The sequence below is a fragment of the Lepidochelys olivacea genome, assembly GCF_965140295.1.
Source record: "Lepidochelys olivacea isolate rLepOli2 genome assembly, chromosome: 10".
In the NCBI taxonomy this organism is placed as follows: Eukaryota; Metazoa; Chordata; order Testudines; family Cheloniidae; genus Lepidochelys; species Lepidochelys olivacea.
The window spans coordinates 83,267,200-83,288,628 of record NC_140420.1 but is presented as its reverse complement, the minus strand read 5'-3'; the positions used below and the strand labels follow the sequence as shown (position 1 = coordinate 83,288,628).

The window sequence follows — 21,429 nt, the reverse complement described above, 5'->3', positions numbered from 1 at the left end:
TGGCATCTGCCTTTGAAACCCTTTTCCCGTATTCATGCATCGTCTTTGGAAGCCAAAATCCTCCCTCATTTTGTGTGTCATTGAGCTGCAGTTCCTGTCAGACCTGCAGCCAGCCTCTGACCTCCAAGGGTACTTACGTCACCTGTCAAAAGTATTCTCCCTCCTTTGGCCTAGACAGCGAGAGGGCTGGGAGAAATCTGGCACTGATGAGACATGAAACGGGCGCAGTTCGTTCCCCCCATAGTAAAGTCAGTCTTCTACTTTCACTATGGAACCTCTCCCCTTAATGGTGACACCTAAGAGCCTTAATACTCTCTTCTGCTAAGGCTAGAGGGAGAAAACTACATAGGTGCCCTACTTTAACAATGCACTTGATTGCGAGTGCACAATTGGTGTCGCTTCCTAAGTCTGTTATTTAAGCCACCAGACCTCATACCAGACTTGCCTCCACGGGTCCATTACACGGGGTGGTTTGAACTACTCGTGGCAACAGCCAACTTCGCTGGGACTTGCACCAGCGACCCTTGGATCCATGAGCAGCAGAGCTATTTCTTGAGCCAAAGGAGGGTCTCCATTAGCGGTCGGGGGCAATAAGATTCACAGCCTCCTCCAGACTCACAGTGGATTTCTTAGATTTAAATGATGCTGGTCACTTAAAAAAAAATCTAGTCACAATGAGGGAGGAGGAAGAGTCGCTAGGGAGAGGCCATCCCTGGTCTTTGGGACCTCAGCCAGCTGAGTGCGGCTGATCTTCTTGTGCATTGATAGCGTTCAGCCCCTCACATATTCAGGCCCAGAGGCTTCCGAGTCAGACATGCAGATTCACGTGGATGCACGCCCAGGGCAGCTCTCCGTTTAATATATGAATTGTTTTCACATGTTCAAATCTTTTTTTGATTTCTTTCTCTCTTTTATACAAAATTGAACAGTGCAATTTTCAATGCAAAGACTGTTCCAGGCATATGGTAGATGGTGTAGATTGCACTCTCAGCAAATTTGCAGATGATACTAAACTGGGAGGAGTGGTAGATACGCTGGAGGGGAGGGATAGGATACAGAAGGACCTAGACAAATTGGAGGATTGAGCCAAAAGAAATCTGATGAGGTTCAATAAGGATAAGTGCAGGGTCCTGCACTTAGGACGGAAGAATCCAATGCACAGCTACAGACTAGGGGCCGAATGGCTAGGCAGCAGTTCTGCGGAAAAGGACCTAGGGGTGACAGTGGACGAGAAGCTGGATATGAGTCAGCAGTGTGCCCTTGTTGCCAAGAAGGCCAATGGCATTTTGGGATGTATAAGTAGGGGCATAGCGAGCAGATCGAGGGACGTGATCGTTCCCCTCTATTCGACATTGGTGAGGCCTCATCTGGAGTACTGTGTCCAGTTTTGGGCCCCACACTACAAGAAGGATGTGGATAAATTGGAGAGGGTCCAGTGAAGGGCAACAAAAATGATTAGGGGTCTAGAACACATGACTTATGAGGAGAGGCTGAGGGAGCTGGGATTGTTTAGCCTGCAGAAGAGAAGAATGAGGGGGGATTTGATAGCTGCTTTCAACTACCTGAAAGGGGGTTCCAAAGAGGATGGCTCTAGACTGTTCTCAATGGTAGCAGATGACAGAACGAGGAGTAATGGTCTCAAGTTGCAGTGGGGGAGGTTTAGATTGGATATTAGGAAAAACTTTTTCACTAAGAGGGTGGTGAAACACTGGAATGCGTTACCTAGGGAGGTGGTAGAATCTCCTTCCTTAGAGGTTTTTAAGGTCAGGCTTGACAAAGCCCTGGCTGGGATGATTTAACTGGGAATTGGTCCTGCTTCGAGCAGGGGGTTGGACTAGATGACCTTCTGGGGTCCCTTCCAACCCTGATATTCTATGATTCTATGATATCTAGTAAGCCTGGGTCAGGAGGGTCTAATTCCTTGGCTTATACCTCCCTACTTTCCTGCCAACATTATTTTAACAACACAGACATTTCTGTGCTCACACCATCCCCTTTCCCTGGCCCGAGGGATGTCACAGACAATGAAATACTTTTGCTGAAGTGTTCTCTCCCCTTGAAGGAAGAGCTGCCCTTCTTGGGGGAGGAGAGAGACAGAAATTAACTGGAAATGCATCCAGATGATCCTTTTCTTTCTTGGGACACTAAGTGCAGCTCAAGGTGATGGTGATCAGGAAATTCCTATTCTAAAAGTGAAGGTTAAAAATAGAAGGCCAGATCAGTAGCTGGTGAAAGTCAGCATAGCTCCACTGAAGTCATAGATCTACACCAGCTTACACTACCTGAGAGCCAAGGCTGTGTATTTAAGCTGTTGGCTGTCATTTAGAGCTGAGTACCTGAGACGCGGGATCAGTCACACAGCCAGCCTGCACGCCATGCACATAGCTAGGCCTTCTGCCTGGCTGCTCGGTTCCTTGCAGATGAGATGCAGCTGCAATTTCCCCTATCATTGCTTCTTGAAGGCCCTCTCATCCTTTTCCCTGCAGCAAGGAAGTGGAATGTCCCAGCAATGCCAGGTACTCACGGATGGATGCAAATCTCAAGGCACCAGTTTTACGAACCCAATAACAAACTGAAGAGTCAGCAGTGTGGTGCTAAAAATAAACAGCTGTACAAAAGAATGTGTCTCAGCCTAGCTACAGCATGGAATACCTCCTGCCCAGAGACCAACAGAATTAGTTTGCCTTGGAAAGTCACTTGGTGCAGAGCAGAGGATAAAGCAAGGTAAAGCTTTGCTATGAGAATACCAGGTCTCAAGAGCGTGACAAAGGCAACTGGCACAAGCCAGTGCCTGGGTTTTCTCCAGTCATGTTTGCAGTGGTGCTGGGAATGCCTGAGCAGCAGAAAAGGAGAGATCGCAAGCACTCTTATGGGCAGCGCTTGTCTGGCCCCAGATTGCTGCCCACGCTGCTTGCCAGTGCGAGGCCGTAGGGGCGTGGAACGTTCCAGACTGAGGTGTCCCCTTTTTCCCTGGCACTCTGCTGCTGCTTATATTGTGCAGGGGTGGGGAGCAGGGTCTACAGAGTGGCTACAGTCCTACTTTTCCAGTTGTTAAGGTCAGTGTGATGTAAAAATGACACGAACCAAAGCACAGGTGCCACGTCTCCCTTTGGCGGAATTGGTCAAAATGCTCTGTCCGGTTCTCCTCTCACTTGCACTGGTGTGAGTGAGGAGACGCTGGTGTGAGTGAGGAGACGCTGGCGTGAGTGAGAGCAGAACCAGTATTTCTGGGCATGCACATGTGCTGCACTTGTGAGTATCCCGACTAGTAATTAAACGGAGAAAATTGGACAGGTCTTAAGGATCTACACTGCGCGCAACAATCGAACACACACATTCAAGGAAGTGAGCTGTAGCTCACGAAAGTTTATGCTCAGATAAATTGGTTCGTCTCTAAGGTGCCACAAGTCCTCCTTTTCTTTTTACATTCAAAAGAACGTCTCTTATAGTGCTCCAGGTCCTTTTGTGTAGGATATAGCGTAATGCTACACGTTTATGTGACAGGATAGAAGGACGTGTGATCCAGAAAGCTGCGTGTGATTTAAATGTGCATTAGCAATCAGGATTAACAGTCAGTGGCACGAGGCAATGAAATGTAGAACAGACTGGAACTGAAGTTTTACACAGCTCCGGAGCCTGAGAGTGAGCGGACACTGGTTGGCTGGATGGTCGTCACTGCGCGTGTGCTGCAGTGGGAAAGAAAATAGGACTTTGTTTAGAAAGGAGACCGGTGGCATTGCGACAGTGCTCTTTTCAGCAAGAGAGAGGAGTAACCCTACAGTGCGGCAAAATTCCCATTGATTTCAATGGGGCCAGGATTTCACTGCGAGCATCCCATCCAGCGTGCCCCCTCTCCACAAAGGGCTCCAATGGCCAGTCCTGTGACTGTACTTCACGTAGGGCCTGATTCGGCAAGATGCTGAGGTCCAGTGGGAATGAAGGGCAGCTGACTGCATGTCAAGGTGGGGACCAGCAATTCAGGGAACTGGGCCCCAATGTTTGCTCAGTTTGTCTCCACAATGCCTAAGTCCCGTCATCTAACTCCCTATTTGGGAAAGCCCCTTGGGAATATTGACTATGAAAGGTGCTGTCCGAAAGCAAATTCCTTTCGACTTCCCAAATGGTTCCCTGTCAGCTGTCAAAATTAGATACCAGTGATTTGGAGTCTGGACACACAAGGGCTCATGGACGATAAATGGGGGAAGAATGAGGTTGCACATTTCTACTCACCCCCAGTTCCTGCATTCAGATCTCATTATATAGATTGCTTTATGGTCATGTCAGCAAATTGGCCCCATATAAAAATCTCAATAATTTGTCATAACACTGGGAGTACGTCGGGCACCAACATTTGCTGAAGACAAAGGAAATGATTCAAGTGATGCATGTTCTAGAATATCAGAAACATTGGTTGCCAATTACCAAAGGTCCCAGCCCTCTGTCCCATTCTCTGCCTTGATATGCCAATATCAAGAACATCTGCAGCTCATTGTTGAATGGTCCTTTCTGCATGACCCACACCTGAAAGCCCTTTCAAGCTGCATTTCAGTGAGACACACTGCTGAAAAAAGTCAAAATCCCATTTACAGGAGAGGCTGAGGAGTTATCTCCAGAAGCTTGAGTGAAAAAGAATGAGCCTTTCCTCCATTAACAAAGGGCTTGCAGCTCCCTTTTTAAGGCACTGAAAATACAGCACAATGAAGATTAAAAATGCATCCCAAGAATGTTAAACATGAGAGATCAGTAGATGAGATAAGCCACCTCTGAAGGCCCCGTGTCCTTTCCAAGTCTTGATGTAGTGTGGGTCTTGCTGTGGATGGATCAAGGCTACACAGGCCCCAAGTCCATTCACAATTCAGACCTGTTGTTCCTCCAGAAAATTCTTCCTCAGGGGCAAACCCACCTCCACCCCCACTCCCATTCCCACCTCACCGCTACATAAGACTTTTCCTCCTTCCACTCTCAAGTCCTTGAACTTCCTACCAATGACTAGGCAGCCCAGCCACTCCAAGCCCATGCTGAAGGCGGCCAGCCAGTAGCAATCAGACGTGTTCTGCACCTGCTGCTCTGAGTCCAGCTCTCTGTTTCATCCAGGCCCCCTCCGACTACGGCGCCTGACTCCTGACTGGCTGAGGAGCCCTTACACTAGCACAGATATTGAAGGAAAGTAAGGAGAGAGGGTGGGGGACTTACTCGAGGAATCGTGTGACGTACTCCCTGCTGCAGCGGGACCAGGTGAGTGGAGAGGTGTCATACAGGAGCTGTGGAGACATGATGAAAGGTCTTTTCCCAACTGGCTCACAGTCATTGCCGCTTCCATCATGCTGAATCCCAAAACTGTGTAAGAGCACAGTCCCACAAAGGAGAGGTGAGCCGCACGCTTGGATACAACAGCACAGGTGCTTTGCTTTCTAGCACATTCACATCAAGCCTTTCATTACAAAGACCTAGGACAGTTTCTCCCAGTTACTCTGTTCTTAACACACCACTGCTCTGCACAGAGATTTTACCTCATTGTCAACTTTAATGAAGCCAGGTCCAATGCAATAGAAGTTACATCACTGTCAGTGTGAACCCAGCTGATTCAATGGACTGAACCCTGGGCTGGGAACCAGGAGACCTGTGATCTATTTCTGGCTCTGTCACTGATCCACTGTGTGACAGGGGCAAGCTCCGTCCTCTCTCTGCCTTGTCTATTTAGATTGTGAGCTCTGTGAGGTAGGGACTCCTGGGTGTATAGACAGTGCCCAGAGCAATGGGGCTCCAGTCACAGTGAGGGCCTTAATGCACTGCTGTATACCAATAACTAATCAATGTGTGGAGGGAAGTAGGTAGCTGGGTGATGTGGGGATCCCCCCCCCGTTACTGCACTTTATGCAGGGCCTGCAGCAGGGCATGGAGACATAGACGGGAAGGGACCTCGAGAGGTCATCTGGTCCAGTCCCCTGCACTCAAGGCAGGACTAAGTATTATCTAGACCATCCCTGACAGGGGTTTGTCCAACCTGCTCTTAAAAACCTCCAGTGGTGGAGATTCCACAACCTCCCTCGGCAATTTTGAGTTTCAGGGCTGGAAGTGGAGATGTGGACATGGGGTGGGTTTGCTGCCCGTCAAGAGAGGGCAGGGTGGAGACCAGGACAGCACATACAATAAGCAGAGCTGAGTGGATAATACGCAACAGATGATGTAGCATCCAATGAGCCTCTTTTCTGATCGCACAATACCTGAGAACAGTTGGCAGTTTCCTCAGATTTACTTGTTTGAAATTTGATGCACTTTCATGTGATTATTGTTTTAACCCCACAGAAAGTATTTGATTCTTGCTTTATTAGAGCTACATTTGGTTAGTTATGATTGGTCAGATAAGTCACATGCTATTGTTTCTTGATTGGGCAAGCATGCTATAGCCACAAGTATGAATTTAACATTAGGTTTCCACAACTACTCGTGCATTCAACTTTGCAGTGCACTTTCCATGAATATTGCTGCCAGTAAAACACGCTTGCACAAATGATCCTGAGAAGTGAATGCACAAAGGGCACTGAGTGCAGACTAAGCAAAGTTGGATAAAATTCAGGCAGATACTTGCAGCTCTTTTTTTGCAGTGGGGTGGTGAGTCAACACTGGCAAGACTGCAAGGCTCCCACAGTGTGGAGTCCCAAGTGGTGGCTCACACTTAAAATTGGCCCTGTGAGTTATTGTCTGATGTATGTAAAACCCAAAATGTACAGGGTACAATTTTCCAAAGCACCAAGCCCCACTGTAAGTCACTTAGGTGGTTTTGAAAATTTTGCCCACAAATAAAAATGAAAGGGATACAGCCTCATAATCTCCTCTCCATAGTTACTCTATGTCCTTCCAACCCAGAGGTCTGCTGCTTCTCTCACACTGGTGTAAGTCCAGAGTATTTCCGCTGAAGTCATTGGCCTAAATCCAGGGCAAGTGAGATCAGAATGTGGCTAGAGAACTCAGTGCAAGAATGATTGACTAAGCCCAACTGCCTGAAGAGGATGATGAAAATTAGCTTGTTTCCAATTTGTTCTCGATGAACAAATATTTGTCTCATATAATCACTGCATACACTGGCGTACAGGAACGTGCTGTTCACAGTCTGAACCTTGGGGAGTCACTGCCTAGCTCCTTGTTCCCACAAATGGTTCATTTTGTGCTTTTGCAAATGCACAGCCGCCAAGCTTAATAATGCCTATATTGTTGCTTTCCCACTCATTGAAATGCATGGACTTAGAAATGTATTTATTACACACTGTCAGCAGTAACTACATCTAATCTGGAAAGCTCCCGGGGGCAACAGATATAAAAGACAATGAATCCAGGTGCTGACAGGGACAACAAAGCACGCAGAAAATGGTGTTACTTAATTTAAAGGCTGTGGTTTACTACAGCTGTCTAGGCTGTCTGTAAGTTGCCATTTTGACATATTATTCACTTCTGTATATTTCTGAGGCATTTGCTAAAAATGTAATTGAAATAATGTGGAAGAAATACTGCCTGCAAAGAAGAGGATCTATGTGGTATAGCTGATATCAAACCCAATGGGGGACGTAGAAGGGGAAAATGTAAAGCAAACATTTAATTAATGGATCAATGAATTCAAAGTTTAGTGCAAGTCAGTGAATATATCAATACATGGTACTTTCCTTAAGGTATATATTTTTATGTAAATATAAAAGAATTTTGAAGTAGTCTTTCTTATTTCAAACTCAAACAAGGAAAAGATGAGACTATTGAACAAAACTGATTAAATTAAACTTCAGATAATCTATACTTACTCACAGAAATGTGATATACACAATATGAGACGAAATTAACATTTAAAATATATAATGGTTTCCTGAAGCTGTATTAAACTGCTATTTAAAAGACCTTTCCAAAGTTAATTGCATTAAACAGGTTGGGAAAACAAACCAAACATTTGTCACCAATTCTATAAATAAACTAAATTTGAAGAATTCCTAATTAAAAAGTCTTGTTCAAAACATTTCACGAACTCTGGTTTGATCTTGGGCCAGCGCATTTACAGAACACCATTCAGCTTGCCTTGAAGTCAGAGTTCAGTCAGACTGGATTTGACATATGAATGTAACTGCACTGGGGCTCCTGGGAGTGTGCAGAGACAGTTTAAACTCAGAAAATAATAAAGTTCCAAAAATGAAACTCTCTGAGCAAAATCCTCAGGGTAAACTCAGAACTTCCACTGACTTTAGAGGGAGTTTTGCCTGAGTAAGGCAAGGCTGAGCAGGGGGTTGGACTAGATGACCTCCTGAGGTCCCTTCCAATCCTGTTATTCTATGATTATAGATGGATATTTTCCCACTTTGTGTACCACCTGCACTTTTTAAAGTAAGAGCTGAATGGTGTGTCTTTCCAGGAGAGGGGTCATGAAAGAGATTAAACAAATCCCTAAGTACCTGTGTCCGAGTTCATGTGCCACGGTGAAAGCCAGGGGAAGTCCTGTATCCTCATTTATATTACAGCTTCTGTGATGCTGACACATTCCTGACACGTGAGAGAGACCCAGAGTCTCACAAGGCCTGTTCATTGCAGCACAGATGTCTTTCCTTTTACAGGCAGGGGGAAAAACAAAACACACACACAGGACAAACCGGTTGTTTAAATCATAGCATCTTCCAAAGTGTCAAAATAAAACTGAGCAAAACTATTGTCTGAAAACTCTGGAGTGGGGTCAGCAATTAGATTGAAAGGGAAACGCCGAATGTTGCAAGGTTTGTATTGAGTAGGGGATGGTAAACATCTCCCTAAGTAGAAGGGACTCTGGTCTCACTTCAATACAGTAGGCTCTCTGTGCTGTGTACCTGATGGATACAATTTGCACAATGCAATTATATCTGCAGCCTCTGGCTGATTGGGTGCTGGGGTTCCATCCTGTGACATGGCATAGTATCTAGCTAACCCAGCTGTAACATATATAGTGTGTATATAAAAGGTGACAACATATTAACTGTTTAAACAGAAACAAAGAGTGGATGCATCTGAATGTAACAGAATTATGGCCCTCTTTTTCCATTTGCTCTCCCAGGAGCCCATCTTACTAAGGAGACTGGTTAATTTAAAATCAAAAGCAGCTTGGTTCCATTAATTCCACTTTAAAAGTACAGCTGGGGCTGGGAATAATTAAGCAATGGGACACAACAGGCTGGTGCATTTCTTGGGGGATTACCTCAGCCCCAGATAGCTATGGCAAAGTGACTACAGCCACCCAAGAAGAACAGTAACAATAACCCCACAGGCATGTACTGCCCTACAGTGTCTTATTTCTATTGCAAAGTAAATCTCCTGGAGAAAATGAGGGTGTTGTGGGAGATGCCATGCTTCTGAATGTATTGGGAGTTAGTGAAACGACTTGAGATCACCAACTCCCAATACATTCAGAAGCATGGCATCTCCCACAACACCCTCATTTTCTCCATTGTACCCCTTACCCATAAGGAAAACACACTTGGGCTGGGATCCTCAAAGAAGCCTAAAGAATCCAAGTGCCCAAATCCCACAGGATTTCACTGGGAATCAGACACCCTCCCTGATGCTCTTTTACAAATCCATAAGACAAAATGGCAAGTTTATACAAGTGAACATCCCCCATAAAGGTCAGGAAACTGGAGATGGGGTCAAACCAAAACCTTGCATTTTAACAGCCCCAGATGCTGGTAAATTTGAATCCATATTCCAGATTTGGATCCGAACTCTGAGGCTAGTGCCAATCTTGGGAATAGGCTAATCTCAAAACAGCAGGTTGCATCTCTAGTTACATGTGTAAGTGTCAAAAAAGGGCCCACATAAGGAAAATGGAATTTAAATAGCCTCCTCTTTCTCTCTCACACATTAGATCCTAGTGTCTCTCTCCAGCCTAGTGTCTCTCTCTATCTCCCAGCTTTTTAGGTATTTCTAACTACTTGGTAAATTGCTGAAACCAGAGAGCTAGCGCAAGCAGAAAGCACAAAGCAGGATACCTGGTGAGCAAGACAGCTACGTCATGATGCAACGGGTGGGCATCTCCTTTCACATTGATGTTTTTCTGCCATTTGCAAAAACTTTTCAAGGTGTTGTCTGCATGGTGGGTGATTTTCAAATCTTCCTACCAACATAAGAAAGTAAAAGTCTGCTGTCACGGTGTTGTCCCTTTTGTCACTTAGAGACACTGGGGGCAGATTCTGATCTCAGTTACACTAAATTCAGATTGGAAGTAACTACACTGACTTAGATGGAATTACTCCAGATTTACACCACATAGCTGAGCTCAGAATCCACCCCTTTTTTACTGTCATTTGACTATGATCAAGTGGAAATGTTAGACAGTCTAGTGAAGGAAGTAAAAAAAACCTGCAGGAAAATATTCCCATTAGGCTGCCGAATCTTTTACAAGGACGCAGCTGTGGGAAACAGATCAAACAGCTGAGCAGCTTCAGGCTTAGCTGAGAATGATAACTGCAGCTGGGAAGCACAAACAACCAGCATTTCACATCAATCATACAGTGCTGCTAGCTGGGATGCTCCTATGGGACTAAGCCAATTCTGGAAACGAGAGAGAAGACTACAACATCTACTAGGAAACACCCTAACTCACAGTCATCTCTCTGCCAGAGTGGAGCCAGCCCGCCCCTAATTTTAATGGAAATGCTGCCAAGAGCAAAACAGCATGTCCAGTAGGCAGTAGGGCTAGTTCCCGTAGGTTGCTGGATGGGGAGGATGATGCCTGTATTTTGTTGGGAATCCTTTATGAACTACTGAATACATGGCTACTTCTCAATATAAGGGCCAGCTTCTACAGCGTCTCTGCCTGTGGAACTCCCGCTGGCTTCCAAGAGAATCCCACCCATGCAGCAGTCACTGCATCGAGTCTCTAGTGTCTGTGTTTATTCTGTGCAAGATCTTTCTGGACATGCACATGAGATGAAAGTGAGAGTTTATGGGCTTTCATGGCCAGTTCTCAACTGACCATACAGAAGCATACTGAGCTGCCAAGATGGAAATGGACCAAAAATATTAGTCATGTAGTTTTCTTTTTACCTCATCATCTTCTAACAGGATAAGACGAACTATTGCAATGTTGATAGGGTTTCCAATGCTGGCATCATGGAATATACCTGCCACCTGCAGAAATATAAACAGCCAATGAAATAATGGACAGGAGAAAGCAATCACTCTGCTTGCAATACTCATGGCAAACACATGGGCTAGAGAAGCATGGTCCTAAAAGACACTGCTGGATAGTGTAGCCCCAAATCAGAAGTTCCTTAGAATCAGGAATGGGTCCAACTCCAGGGAAGTTCAGACCCAGAGCTGGACCTAAACATTAATGACATGCCCAAATCGCTACTAGAAATCATTAGAGCTGCGAATTTCAACCAAAACCGAGTGTGGGAGCGTGCTCACGCTGTGCAGTGACCAAATATGGTTTCTCAAGGGGAACTGCCCCAACTTGGTGCAACACCATTTGCTCCATCCGGGGTGACGCCCCACCAGCCTCTGCTGGAACCGCTAGCCACATCCAAACCTGTGTTACTTCGGTCCCAAAAGAGGAGCAGGCTAATTGTGCCAAATTATGCTACACTGCCTGGTGGTTTTATGATATGAGCAAATACCAGCAGGTGACTAGACTGAGATCACTAAGTTCATTCCACTTGTGACCTCAGACAAAACTGAATGTGGGTCTCTGGAGGTGAAGGGCTAGCTCATTAACCCAAGATGCCACCTACCTTCCAATTAAATGAGTCTCTGAGCGCTGAAAGATTAAGCATCAATGTTCGCTGTTGAAGCATATGAATGCAATTACTTGTTAATTACTTGTTAATATGAATGTAATTAACTTTTCAAGCCTGCATTTGACTTTTATTACAGCCCTTACGGTACATAACATACACTCTCCTAGTTCTGTGCCAGGGTTTTTCATCACCTATTACTGGCTGCTTTACTTGCCTCTTTCCCTTTAACAGTTCACAAGGACACATTCGTAGGAAAGCCATTCACATATCCAATGCTAGCCAAGCTAGTATTCCACTCGGTCCTGGGTCAGCTGGCCCCAGCTCAGAGCATTGTTTGGTGGGCTGCAGGAAGCTGTTTCTAGATGAGGTTGCTAAACACAACTGCATCTTCTCTGCAGCTCTTGTGTGACATGTGACACTAACACCGGAAACATCAGGAGTCGTGGGCATGAAGGACTGGATCCAAAGTCAATGGGAATCTTTGCATTGACTCTCGTTGCTTAGGATCAGGCCCAAAATGAGGGCAGGCTATGACTTTCCATGTATTTATCAAGCAGAGAACTGTCAGTTGCCTTACATGTGTGCATGGGGGAGTAAGGGAGCGTTAGCCACAGCCTTCCTCCCCTGCACAAGCAAGTGGCATGACTGGAAAGGGCTGAACCCTGGAAATGCAAATGACCTGTATATATGCCACTGACCAGTATGGGTTATATTTAGGCCTCCAAGGACACCAGTGGATTTCACAGTCATGGAACCCAGCACTCACCATGTTCATTACGGTCAGCACGTACTTTTCTATATTTTCACTTCCGTGATACTCCACCATCTTGGTGTCCGCTACCACCAAGGTCTCCACCCACTTCTCCTTGCTGATGGAGCGCTGCTTTATTCTTCGCTTCCTCTGCTGTTTCTGTTCCCATCTCTCTCTCCGTTTCTCAGACGTCTCCAGGCTTTGCGGAGATTCTGAAGAATGGAGAAGGGAATGGGCTTTCGATAACAGCTGAAAGCTTGGTGGAATATAAGAGGATTATTTTTTAAAAAGGAACTAATTCCATTTAAGCCACTAGAGCTCTCAAGACACAGACCATTGACTGATAGACCATTAACTCACTCTTACCTACTCTGTCGAGCCACATGTTCAAAAGACCACTTAGAAGAAAGGCCTCTGAACTCTTTCCGTTGCTTGGTGGCATTAGTGTATTGGAGAGAAATCCAAATGTGGGTTTGGCTCAAGTTCTTTTACTGGAACTCTGCCCTGGAATATTGCACGCGGGTCATGGAGAAACTCAAACAGCAACAGGAAACCTACATTGCACAGTTATTAATATTTTTATTTATATACCAATTTATTATGCAACCCTCAAGGAGTGTCTGGGCACATACATGATAGATAAACAATATTAGTGGCTGAACAATCTGGGCCGTTTTCACCCATGCAGCACAGGAGGTTCTGCCAGGGGACCACAGCTCCCTAATACAATGAATTCACTGCCCCATAAACTGGACTGATGGCTCACACCAAATCCTAAAGGTCTCCAAGGGTCCTGACCAAGCTAGAAAAGCCACCAAAGACCTAACCTCAGGCTTTGCAGGGCTGCACAGGAGATGAATTCCCCTAAGAATCCCCTGGGCCTGCCACCAGGCGTTCCACCCTGGGGAGAGACAGCAAGAGCGTTCATGCAAAAAAACAGGGGAAAAGATGGCATGATGCTGAAGGGAAGCTTGAATGGGCCTAATTACATAGAGCAACTGGGCAGTCTCATGTGGAGAGTTCTTCTGTGATGCTGCCCCGTGTCAGGGTCAATCACAGGCTAAATAAGAGCTTTACTAACCACATCATAAAGAGCTGGAATTGCTTTTATGTTCAGGCTGGAATGGGTCAGGATTACTTCATTAACAATAAACTTGTACATATTTACGGTCTGCATTGTGCTTTAAATAATGAGAGAAAGTTTGCCCTCTAGTCCTAAAGAATCCCAAATATCCAGATAATTTGAGAAGTCTCCAGTGCTAAGATTTCATCGTGGAAGTTTAATGAAAATAACTTACTTAGAACTCATTTTTGTTGCAGTCTTTGCTGTAAAGCTTTGACTTATGTGGGTCTTATGATGTGGTGCAACTGGGAAAACATGGAGTTCTGGACACCAAAGGAAGTGTGTATATAATTATAACTGCAAACACCATCTTAAATACTCACCCTGCTGTACGTGTATGTTCACTGAATGCCGCCAGGACGCATTGGAAGAAAACAGCATATGTGGTGAATGTACCATTTCTTGCTGGGTATTGTTTTATAAATGAAATCAGCCCCTTTAATAATTCAAAGTGGTAGGACCAGAATAATGGAAATCCTACAGATTTTCTACATGTTCTTTTCCATAGTGTGATTGGGACTAAATTACTAGTCTATACTCTAGTGGAAATTTACATGCATCATCATCTGGCCAAACGAGGCCCCAGGGGAGTCACTCATTCATTATCATAAATTAATAGATTTTTAAGGCCAAAAGGGATCATTTGCTTGTAATGGCAGACTAAAGATGCTCAATTTATTTATCTTAACAAAGAGAAGGCTAAGAGATGACTTGATCACAGTATACAAATACCTACATAGGGAAAGACTTCTGACATAGAGACCTCTTCAGTCTATCAAACAAGGGTAAACCAGGTTCAATGGCAGGGCGCTGAAGCTAGGCCAATTCAGTCCTAGGTGCAACCTTTTAAGAGTGAGGGTAACTAACCACTGGAACACCTTTCCCTTGGTATGGGGTGGATTGTCCATCATCTGAAGACTTTAAATCAAGACTTGAATGAGTTTCTGAAAGGTTGTTTGTGGTGGTGTTGTAGCTGTGTCAGCCCCAGGATACGAGACAGACAAGGTGGGGGAGGTAATATTATTTGGCCAACTTCTGCTGGGGCAAGATACAAGCGTCCAGACTGCCCAGAGTTCTAACAGATGTGCTCTACATCAACCAGAGGGAAAGGATTCCTGGAAGCAGGAGTCACAGGGTGAGGTCTTCTAGCCTATGTTATGCAGGTCAAACTAGAGTAGTGGTCCCCAAACTTTTTACTTCACGCCCCCGCCTCCCCAGAGCCGGGGCCAGGAGTAGGGCCACGGTTCTCGGATGTGGGGGATGCAGACAGAGGGAAAGGGGCTGAGGCTGGGGCCAGAGCTGGGGGCAGGAGCAGAGCCTTGTCCAGGGGCCTTGTCCAGCAGTTGGGGTCCCAAGCATGGGGCTGGCAGCCACGGCCAGGAGCAGAGCCTTGAGAGAGGGGGCCAGCGGCTGGGGCCAGCAGTGGAGCCGGGTGGCACTCGCTCCCCGCCCCTCCCCCGTGGGGGCTGGCCCAGGCCCTAGCCATGCCCCCCCCAAACATTCCTCCATGCCCCCCTGAGGGGGGGCAGGCCCCACAGATTGGGGACCTCTGGACCAGATGATCATAGTAGACTCTTTTGACCTTTAAACCTATGAATTATCTAGTCTCATCCTCCACATGGTACAGGCTATAGAATTTCACCCAGTGAATCCTGCTTCAAGCCCACAGTATGTTCAAAGTATGTTCATAGTATCTTAGAGTTACACATCACACAGATTTACTGCTCCTCCGCTATCTAGTGTACCTTGCACAGGGAACAAAATGCAGCTCCTGTCCAGTGGCGCTCTGTACCATCCACCCTACTTCACCTGGGAAGGAATTCTACTATGCTCCACAGCCGCAGAGAAGCCACGGTGAGGATGGGAAGCATATTAGGTAATATTCTTAACCAACCCTTTTCTGTCTCCTTCGTTGTTGGAAGGACGCGTGATTGTGCTGATGATACTTTCTGTGGCAGCAAGTGCTGAGAAAATTTGGGCTCTTGGACCAGCTGTGGAGGGTCTCACCTGTTCTGCAGTGGATTCAATCTACAAATTTTCCAAAGGAGCTCATAACCAAGGAACTGTGCATTTAAACCTTTCTGCCTTGGCACACAAGGTAAATAATGTACCGTTTGCTTCCTGCCCTGGCAATTGAGAAGTCTGTCTAAAATACTTACACAGCTCCCCATTATCACAGCAACTGAGCATTTCACAATCTTTAATGTATTTATCCTCAGAACACCCCAGTTAGGTAGGAAAATACTATTTCATAGATGGGAAGCTGAGATACAGAGAAATAAATGACTTCCCCAAGGCCATTCAAGATATCTGTGGCAGAGCAGGGAATTGAATATGGGTCTCTCAGTCCCCAGGCCACTGCTCTTATCACTGGGCTATCCTTTGCCTCTGAAGAGAGTGGTAACATCTTTGTGAAAAGCCTCAGAATTTCATAAGGGACTAGACACAGGTATCCTTCTCTGAGGCTGGCACAGGTTCACTCCCAAGCCTGCAAAATCGAATCTGCTCTAGCTCCTGTCCAATAGCACAGTCAATGTTTGAGGTACAAAATGTAATTTGGGTGATGCTGTAGTGATCATGGTGAGTTAGTACTTATGTGGGGAGAATGCCTGACAGTAGAGGGCTGTTTAATCAAGCAGACAAAGGCATAATAAGCTCCAGTGGCTGGAGGTGAAGCTAGATAAATTCAGGCTACAGTTAAGGAGCAAAATTTTAACAGTGAGGATAATGGACTGTTGGGACAGTTTACCAAGAGATGTGGTGGATTCGCCATCACTTAAAGTCTTTAAATCTAGATTGGATGTCTTTCTAAAAGATATTTTCTAGCTCTTCCACAAGTTGTGGGCTTGATACTGGAATAGCTGAGTGGAACTGGGTGGCCTGTGCTATTCAGGAAGTCAGGCTAGGTGACCATAATGGCCCCTGATGGCCTTAAAAGCTGAAATTTATGGAGGGGGCCACTGGTCTTTCCAGGCATGCTCTTTTCTTGGAAAGGAAGCCTGCTGATTTCAGTCTTCACATCTCTCCTCTTTTGGATCAGTTATTCTAGATCAAATAATCCCCACCTAAATTCCAGAAGAATGTAGGAAGCCCACTGCTCTGGAAGAATTTGACTTCAGTGGAGCCACTATTTCACTCTGAAAGTCCAACCAGCTGCTAAGTCACAAAAAACTCATATTTGCAAGAAAACAAACAGTCACCACGAAGCAGAAAGTTGACGTCGGAGTGGAAGGAAAACATGGCAATCAGTGGCTTGTGGTTTAGGGCTGCAGTGACTGAGCACATGCACGTGAGAAGACGTAGCAAATGCAGAACTCTTGCCACGTGACAATAAAAATGCTGCCCTCCAGCGTAACCTTTGTTACTTGTGGGACTCAAGTTATGAATGCCACAAAATGATTGCCTGGTGCCGTACAAGCAAATTCCTTAGCAGCTGTCACTCACTCATGACCGGCAATTTGAAAAGCGGCCAGCCCTTCCATAATACAAATGTCTGCAGAAATAATGTTTGTCTACAATTCTGGAAACTTGGCACTCTCTTTGAGAATAGCTGTCAAGCTATTCATACATCTATTTATCCTAGAGTTTCATTGTGCTCCCCTCATTGTAGTACCTGAGCATCTCCCACTTCAAAACTTGTCTTGGATTAGTAGACTTCGTGAAGGCTCTGGCTCTGTCCCTTTTGGGGCATAAATGCACTTGCAGTTGGGGTATGTCTTTGCTGGAAATATTCTGGATGACCTAAGAGATTTCTTTTTAGCCAGCCTATTGCTAGTTGGTACGCTTGACCTGCAGTACAATACATTCCAGGAATAAAACCCCAAACTTCAGTATGATTTAGCATCAAATTAATGTTCAATTTCTATCCCTCTTGCAGGCAGAGTTGTGTGTGAGGATGCTGAATGCTTTAGCACAGGAGGTAGATGCTGAGCTTTGATATCAAAGGCACTCAGCACCTAGCAGGATGGGGCCCCAAGTGTTTATCTTTCATTGTCCTATTATTAAAATCTGTTATCCTCTAGCTGCTTTTGACTCACTATGAAACTGCAATAAAGGAGATAAAATACCTTGGACTCCACATGTTCCCAAGGTATCGGGCTGTTTCCTGTCTCGCTTTCTGCTGGATTCCACTATCGACTCTTCTTCCTCATATTTTGGAGCATGACGTTTATAGATCCTATGGGGACGGGCTGTCCCGTCCTCGTGCTTATTTGTAGCCTGAGGTTCAATGAAATAGTCTTCATTTGCAAGCCGAAATACACCTCTCTGGGAGGGGGAGAGAAAGTCAGTGTAATTTGTATGATGCATTGGCTCAGGGTGAAGACAATTACAGTGTGATGGGTTTGCAGAATTTGTCATGCAGAAATAGATGCTTTGTAAAGATGTTGCTTTTGCCTCTTTATCCATGCTGAGAACTATAAGCTCCCAGACACAGAACAACAAACCAGCATGGACTGAACACACTAGTCAAAGGTTAGGGTTAGGGTTAGGGTTCAGAAAGCAAAACTCATGCATGCACTGCAAAGTTTAACTGCCTCCAGTTAGAAACAAAGGGCAAGGCTGTTTGATGCTGAGGTGCTCAATAACAGTAAGGATTTAGACAGAGACAGACAGAGGCTTCTGAAGACAAGCAGACAGAAAACACCAAGAGAGAACAGTAAGGTTATGTGTGCGAGTAAGTTGCAAGCTTCTTTTTCTCTCCTATGTTAAAATCACTCTTTGCCTCTGCCCTTATTTAAAAAGTTCTGTTACTCTTCTGTAACAGACCAATGTACTACATCTTATCACAGTGCTATTTCAGCATTTTGAGTAGTTTTTTGTAGAACGTTGCAGTATTTTTATTAGGGTGTCCCTCTAAATTCAAGGTAGTTGCTGCTGCCCATTTACACGGTATAAGCACCCATGGTTTTTAACCACCCTTAACCAAAGTGCCAGCTTCTGGCTTCTTATGCTCACGCATCAGAACATCTTTAGGGAAGCAGAGGAACACGAAGCTGTAGGGGTCCAAGTTCACTGCAGGAACTCAAAGCTGGGAAACTCAGAGTTACTCACTGAGCCAAACAATTGCACGGACAGCACAACGAGGAGGTGCTATTGGCATCTTTCCTTTGGCAGGAAATGAAATCCTAATGCTTTCATTTGTTTAATAAACTCTCCCACTGCTGATCGCTATGGGGCTCTGTGTTTGAGTCTCAAATCTGTGATATTGAACGATATCAATAGTAACTACAATTAGGCAATGCTCCCATTCTCCTGACTTCAGCCTCTCTGAATTTGCTCTGTGTATCTGTTTCATTCCTAGGAACGGGGAGTTTTGGAGAAGGAGTTTGTAGGTTTCTTAGTCGTGGATGATCACTGAGCTGCGGGAGGGTAGTGCTGCTAGAAATGTGATTTGAATGTATCTGCATGTTGTAACAGCACTCTGTGGGTTCTGAGCTGCATTGATTGCTGTGGAGTAGCCTTGCTCTCTGTCTGGCTTGTCTGAAGTGGATTGTTGTGTAGGATGCTTACATAATAACCCATTCGTTTTCAGTTTTGTTTATTATGCTTTTGATCTGACATTTTCATTACTTTTGCATGCCACAAGCAGGAAAAAAACGAGGGAAGATTAAAATGTGGCACAATAAAGCCTTGTTGTTAGACTCTCCATTTATTCCAGGAGACGTTTTGTAAGTATGATCATCAGTTCACCAGGCTTCACATGCTACAAGAGGCCTGACTACGAGCAATTAGCTTCTCCTTCCCCCAGAGGGCTAGTTCCACACTGTGGAAATCTTCCAGCCACATGGCATACAGAGACACAACTCAATTCACTTTTGCTCCGGTGGCTTTCAGAGCTATTTCTATGCTGTTTGTTTGCTGTTGTTACAAAGATACTGAAAAAGGGAATTTTTGGACACTTATGGCTCCTTATTACAGGGTGGCTGCCTCTTAAGGGCTGGAGGCCTGGGGCCAACCCTGAAGAGGCACATCTGGGTATGGATCAGGTGATTTTCCCTATAAAGCGCAGAAGGTGAGCGCAGTGAAGGGATAGTTGCTACTGCAGTGGGAGAGCAGGGACTGCTAGGAGTGGGCTGGCTCCAGCAGAAAGTCCGGGGACTTGGCACTGCGACTCCAGCCAGGTAGGGCCTGGGAGTGGCCTGCCAAAGCGGGAAGCCAAGCCCTAGGCAGGAAGGCCTGGAAGGAGGGTGATTAGAGACTGCTAGGAGTGCACAGAGGAGATTCCTGGGATGGGGGACTGAGACTACAGGCAGGAAATGACTGGTAGTGACCTGATGAGGGTTAAATGGATGGACTTTGGTTTGGACTTAGTTTCATCCTTGAGTTTATTTTAATCTGATCCAGACTCCAAGAAGGGGTGTTGTGACTGGACAAAAAGGGTGTGTGGAGTTTCCTTAAGGAGCCCCTTGAGGGGGAAACTGAGGTAGACTACCTGACGCATGACCCCAGGCCATGCAAAGGCGCTCTGGTGTAGGCCACTTCTTCACGCTCCTTTTTTTCTCCTGCTACTTCATCCCACAGTGAACCCAACATGCTCCAACCTCACACGCCCAGGCTGGGTCTGGCAGGGTCCCACAGGAGCCGCACACCACCGAAGAGCAGGATTTACCCCCCCAAATTAGGCCCTGATCCTGCAACCGGATTCACAAAGACAGGCCCTTATGCACATGCAAGGCCTCAGTGTCTTGAATGGGCTTTGTACAAGGGTCTAGCTGTACAGATCCAATTGCACGGTTGTGGCCTTAATTAGTGGTGGTAACCCAGTGGTCTCCATGGAAAAGATAATGGGTCTGTGATTTTCCAGATGCTGAGCATCTACAGCCCCCATTGATTTCAGCTGGAGCTTTGAAAACCAGGCTCATGGAGCTGAAATTCATTTCTTATGGTGTCTCTTCTCTTCTCTCTGTTGCTAACACCAGCCCCACCAAACCACCTAGTTCCTTGTCCTGTGTATTGCTATCCTCCACGATGCCTCCTGCAAACAGAACAACCTCTGTGTGTGTCTGATGCCTTCTGCCCTTGGGGCCCACAAACACTAATAAAAAAATCAATTCTCCAAACTTTGGAGACATTTGTATTTGGACCAGAGCTTCCCAGCTGGGCCCATCTCTATCAGGCAAATGTAGGGGTTAATATTGTGTTCTAGCCTATGGAGGAGATGGGGGTTCCACTGCAAATCCCGAGGCTGGGACACCAAGGACAGCGTGGGTCTCCGGCTCTTGTCCACATGAGCCATATTCTTTAACAATAGTTCATGTGATCTTCCAGTTGATGCTTGGTTGATTCTTTCTTGTCTGTGTGCTGGGGTGTCCATCCCACACTTGCCCTAAAGGGGTTAATGGAGGCAAGATGGGCCAATTAACCTATTAGGCAGGAAGCTGGGAGAATTACATCTGAGAGGAAGACCCTAATTAGGGGAAGCTCACCTGTGCAAGAACAGGTGGGGCTCCTATAAAGCCAGAGAGGGGCTGCAGAGCGTAGGTTGCAGTCACTCCCTGGGAGGAGGGAGTTGTGAGGCTGGCAAACCCAGGGTGGTGGGGAGAGCTAGAAAGTATGGAAGAAGCTTAGGGAAGGGTAGTAAGGTCCAGGAGGGAACAGTCCTTGGCTGCTGAAGAAAAGGCCCCTAAGATGGAACCCAGAGTAGGGGTTGGGCCCGGGTTCCCCTCCAGCCACTGAGGAAGTGGCACTGGCTGGGCAGTGAATGGGAAGACTGCCTGAGCCCATTTGGCAGGAGAGACTTTGGTACCATGGAAAGGAGAAACAGAGAGTGACCTGGTCAGAGCGCCCAGTCATGAAAAGGAGGCAGCAGGGCA

At 45.9% G+C, this 21,429-nt stretch overlaps 1 protein-coding gene across 1 annotated transcript in view; it reads right to left on the bottom strand.

Moving 5' to 3' along the window:
• Nucleotides 1-21,429, bottom strand: part of ADAMTS7 (ADAM metallopeptidase with thrombospondin type 1 motif 7) — a 143,178-nt gene that overhangs the window by 109,166 nt on the left and 12,583 nt on the right. Inside the window, exons 3-8 of the mRNA XM_084642522.1 lie at nt 17,683-17,881; nt 12,508-12,704; nt 11,047-11,130; nt 9,990-10,114; nt 8,430-8,579; nt 5,194-5,337 (exon numbers count right to left, since the gene is read on the bottom strand). Of these exons, the coding sequence (XP_084498648.1) occupies nt 5,194-5,337; nt 8,430-8,579; nt 9,990-10,114; nt 11,047-11,130; nt 12,508-12,704; nt 17,683-17,881 (899 nt within the window). The remainder of the gene's footprint in view (nt 1-5,193; nt 5,338-8,429; nt 8,580-9,989; nt 10,115-11,046; nt 11,131-12,507; nt 12,705-17,682; nt 17,882-21,429) is intronic.